The following is a 5,118-nucleotide window of genomic DNA, read 5'->3' on the forward strand; positions in this document are numbered from 1 at the left end:
TAAGATGTCAAAATGTGAACAGCATGATGAAGAGGACAAACTGTCATTGAAGCAGAACATTTAGTGGAACATTCATGGATCACACACTTGTCTGTTAGAGAACAGCATGTTCTGCAGTATGTACTGAACACTCTGCATTCAGAAGTTTAGAGAAGGTCAAATGAAGTGTACCTGGAAAGGTTAGAGTGCTTTTTAGGTGCACTGTAAAATTTCATCCGAAAGCTGAATATCCAGAACTTTATCTGAGTAGTGTAAAGATATAAAAAGCTTGAAGTTGAATTTCCCTTCGGAAACATACAAACCCACCCTGAGTGTAACCTAGCGGTAAACACTTAAAACAATTACAATACAATCCTCATTTCCTGTTTCCTGTTTCCTCTCTCTGTTTATGGCTCGTGGATGTGTGCCTCTAATGTGAGCTTTCCTTTCTAAACGATAAGAAACTCTGACAAACACAGAGGGAAGCAGTCAGATAAATTCGCCGTAAACAGGTCATTTTCATTTGTCAAGTTAAAGTCAAAGTAAGACGTGAAGCGAGACGTCAGTCATTAAATTGAGGTCGACGTTTTGTTTGATTAGGATCAGAATGAGTATCCACCACGTTCTGTTCTTCTGCTTCGTATCAGGTGAGGACTGAAAACCTGTCTGCCTCTTTAACGCTGCTTTTTCTACGTTTATCAAAATGTTTGATATGTCTTTCAGTTGCTGTGTTCACTCATGTATCAAATCTAGTCCAGTGTGGCTAAATGTAACAAAGCTGATCCAGTGGGTGACTGGTCGACATTTTATAGCAAAGCATTGAAACAACAGTAATAACATCATTTTATTCACTTCTATTGTTTCCAGACTAATGCAGATCTATCACAGCTGTGAGATGTAACAATAAGAAGGCCGGTGTTCAGTCGTTAACTACAGACAGCTTTGTATGTATGTAACATGATCTACAATGTAACAGACCAACAGGTCAAACTTAATTGCAGTTTAACTGAGTGCATGAAAGAGCACGCTATATACTGTTCACCGTGCTTATTTTTATTATTGGTGTGCCAAGGCAATATTTTACAATTTCAATTCAATTTTTTTTTACCATTTGAAATACATTGTACAAACTTCAAATCTGTCTACAAACCTTCTACATTTTAAACTACTTCTACAGACTTAAACTATTAAACTTGTATTTAGCTTTTTTTTAAAAATCTCTCACCGTTTTTAAACTATCAAGACTTAAAGTTGAGCAGGTTTTTACTCAAATTCTGCGTTTATAATGGGTGTGTATTGCATTGGCTAGAGTGAGTAAAAAATAAAACGTATTCGACTACCGTGGCCACAAATGTCACTATACAGACATGATTACCTCTCAAAACGTAGGTAAATTTGAGGCGGTCGCAGTGATAACACTGCTGAAGCCGTCGGCTTTAGAGTTTTGGCGTCAAACACAAAGATTCGCCAGAAACACGCATATCCTGCCCAATACTCTACGAATTTGAGAAGAGAAATTTCCAAAAGGAGCAGGGAGCACCTGTTCTTTAGTTTCTACAATTTTCACCTGAAAATCGCCAAGGAAATGGTCCACGAGACGAGGATGCTGATGGTCATTTCGGCTTTTGGTCTGCGGCACACCTTTTTGGCATTTTTGGCCACCTTCGAGGGGCTTCATTTAGAGATTTCCTGAGTGTCTCAGGGGAGAGACAGAGAGTGTGTGTGCACACCTGTGCCTAATTACTCTGACCTGCAGTTCACCCTGGTTGCTTGGCAACCTCAAGTCTGCCTTTGACTAACTTTACTGAAGTCTCTGTATGATATCAGACTATCAAGACTACATTTTTAATGTCACAAACACAAGACAAAAGTCTTTCAAAATAAGAGTCCCTTCAAAATAAGAGCCCATTAAAAAGGCAGTGATCACACAGCTTGTTGTATTAATACTGAATTTGCTGGGCAGTGTCAATAATAATGTATGAGGTTAAAATTTCTTAGGCTTCAAACTTAGAACACTGGAACTCTTCATTTGCTCCCTGCAGGCGTCCTGCTGCTGCCCCGTCCCAAAACATTTACTGGTCACTGTTAGTTTGGTCGTTCAGGGCTTCTACATGCAAGCTCACTGATGCAAGCACAGCTCGATATAGGAAGAGAAATGTAAATCTGAATGAAATGTATGTCTTTGCTACTCACTGGACCAAACTGATGTGAATATTGAATATTGTATTCTGGTTGTTGATTGGTTAGGGAGGACGTCTTCTCTTGGAACATCTTTCAATCCAAGAAAAATGACAACAGCAGCTGCTGGGAAGAGTTAAACTTTGCTAATGGCTGTGTCTGTATCATCTCTGCTTCTCGGTCAAACGATGGATTAGCCCTCATTAACCTGCAGTCTGATTTAGAGAAAGTACTGACCATCAGTGTTCTCTGTTCATCTTTTCAAACAGCACTGTGTGGTGGAGACTCTGTCAGTGCAAAACTGAATATTTATGCAGGAGCTGCAGGAGGAAATGGTTCACTTGATTGCTACTTGTCTTCATCTGGAAGAACGAAGTTCTTCTGTAAGGACGAATGTGAAGCAAAAGATATTCTGATTAAAACAGATGAGGTCAGAGCTCAGAGTGGCAGATACAGCACTACATACAGAAACAACTCTTCTGGAGAAGAAATTCTGTCTGTTACCATCACACATCTGATCAAGTCTGACTCTGGACGGTATAGGAGTGGTTTGGGCAAAAATCTGGTTCCAGATTCATACTGTGACTTCGAGGTCAGAGTTTTAGACGGTGAGTTTCTACTGAAAGTTATTGAACCTGATATATTCAGCATGTTTACAGTTGATTTTATCAATATATTATTGTGTGACTGTGAATCTGTGTTAACGTTAAAATGTTGTGATCAGACTGCAGCCTGTTACAATTTAGCACAGACATTAACTTTTAACTTTTACTTTCTACAGCGTCACTGTTGGAAGATCACTCTGATTTTATCCAAGCAGATATTGAGGGAGAAAATATCACATTTGGATGCCCCAGTACTGTGCAGCAGAAACAGAAGTTTTTGTGTAAGGGCGACTGTATAAAAGAAGAGGACATTATTATTGAGACAGAAGAGAACAGAGCTCAGAATGGCAGACACAGCATTGAATATATAGAAGGATCTGCATTGGGACTTCATGTCACCATCACAGAGGTGACCACGTCGGACACAGGATGGTACAGATGTGGTTACGGCAGAGCTTTGTCTCCAGATTCGTACTACGACAGAGATATTCTCGTCCTTACTGGTGAGTTTTTTATGAATTCTTCATAATCCATGTACCTTTCATTCAGTTCATCTTCAATCCTAAAAGAAACTAAAATCAGGAGTGCTAAGGTTCAGAAAAAAAACAGCTGGATGTTTGGCCTTCAAAATAAAAGTGCTATGTGCAGCAGTGCAGAGAGTGAAGCTGAGGGAGCTTTCACACCAGGATAGTCCGGGGGACTCGGTTTGATTGGACAGGGAATGATAGGAGAAATTTCACACCTTTGTTTGGTTTGGTTCACTTTCACACTGCACTGTTTGGTCCGCTTTAAACGGACCTTGAACTCTTTTGACTGGTACTGTATGTAAACGATATCTAATCGAGCATGATTTAACAGTAACAGTCTCTGTGTCTCTATAGAACACACACCTAATATAAAGCTAACTGATAACTGAAGAGTTATCCTGCCCTAACGGCCGCCCGTGCGCTCCTGGATGCGCCGTGCACCCCTGGATGCGTGCGCCCCCATCGGGCTGTCCGATGCCCCCCTCTGCCTTGTCAACACCACGCTCCCGGGGCGCCCGCTCCGCTAACTTAATGAGCGGATTCGAAAATTACCGAGGTTTTTTGCTTTTTCGGGCGTTCGTGCGCCCCCCACGGAGAATGCGCCCTGGGCGGCCGCCCACATTGCCCATAGCTAGGACCGGCCCTGAGTAGACCATCAGTGTTCCTCGTTCATCTTTTCAAACAGCACTGTGTGGTGGGACTCTGTCAGTGCAAAACTGAATATTTATGCAGGAGCTGCAGGAGGAAATGGTTCACTTGATTGCTACTTGTTCATCTGGAAGAACGAAGTTCTTCTGTAAGGACGAATGTGAAGCAAAAGATTTCTGATTAAAACAGTGAGGTCAGAGCTCTCGAGTGGCAGATACAGCACTACATACCGAAAACAACTCTTCTGGAGAAAATTCTGTCTGTTACCATCACACATTGATCAAGTCTGACTCTGGACGGTATAGGAGTGGTTTGGGCAAAATCTGGTTCCAGATTCCTACTGTGACTTCGAGGTCAGAGTTTTAGACGGTGAGTTTCTACTGAAGAAATTATTAAACCTGATATATTCAACTGTTTACAGTTGATTTTATCAATTATTATTGTTGACTGTGAATCTGTGTTAACGTTAAAATGTTGTGATCAGACTGCAGCCTGTTACAATTTAGCACAGACATTAACTTTTAACTTTTACTTTCTACAGCGTCACTGTTGGAAGATCACTCTGATTTTATCCAAGCAGATATTGAGGGAGAAAATATCACATTTGGATGCCCCAGTACTGTGCAGGCAGAACACGAAGTTTTTGTGTAGGGCGACTGTATAAAAGAAGAGGACATTATTATTGAGACAGAAGAGAACAGAGCTCAGATGGCAGACACAGCATTGAATATATAGAAGGATCTGCATTGGGACTTCATGTCACCATCACAGAGGTGACCACAGTCGGACACAGGATGGTACAGATGTGGTTACGGCAGAGCTTGTTCTCCAGATTCGTACTACGACAGAGATATTCTCGTCCTTACTGGTGAGTTTTTTATGAATTCTTCATAATCCATGTACCTTTCTTCAGTTCATCTTCAATCCTAAGAAACTAAAATCAGGAGTGCTAAGGTTCAGAAAAAAACAGCTGGATGTTTGGCCTTCAAAATAAAGTGCTATGTGCAGCAGTGCAGAGAGGTGAAGCTGAGGGGCTTTCACACCAGGATAGTCCGGGGGACTCGGTTTGATTGGACAGGGAATGATAGGAGAAATTTCACACCTTTGTTTGGTTTGGTTCACTTTCACACTGCACTGTTTGGTCCGCTTTAAACGGACCTTGAACTCTTTTGACTGGTACT

At 41.3% G+C, this 5,118-nt stretch overlaps 1 protein-coding gene across 5 annotated transcripts in view; it reads left to right on the plus strand.

Moving 5' to 3' along the window:
* Positions 1 to 414: 414 nt before the first annotated feature.
* The window catches only part of LOC104937449 (polymeric immunoglobulin receptor-like), a 38,720-nt gene continuing 34,016 nt past the window's right edge, over positions 415 to 5,118 (plus strand). For all 5 annotated transcript variants that reach the window (XR_003461786.1, XR_003461787.1, XM_027275607.1 and 2 more), the window contains exons 1-3: positions 415 to 626; positions 2,427 to 2,765; positions 2,939 to 3,265. Coding sequence is in view for 3 of the 5 variants with exons in the window: in XM_027275607.1 (XP_027131408.1) it covers positions 587 to 626; positions 2,427 to 2,765; positions 2,939 to 3,265 (706 nt within the window). In the remaining 2 variants the exon portion in view is untranslated. The remainder of the gene's footprint in view (positions 627 to 2,426; positions 2,766 to 2,938; positions 3,266 to 5,118) is intronic.

This window comes from Larimichthys crocea, unplaced genomic scaffold, assembly GCF_000972845.2.
Source record: "Larimichthys crocea isolate SSNF unplaced genomic scaffold, L_crocea_2.0 scaffold148, whole genome shotgun sequence".
NCBI classification, from domain to species: domain Eukaryota; kingdom Metazoa; phylum Chordata; class Actinopteri; family Sciaenidae; genus Larimichthys; species Larimichthys crocea.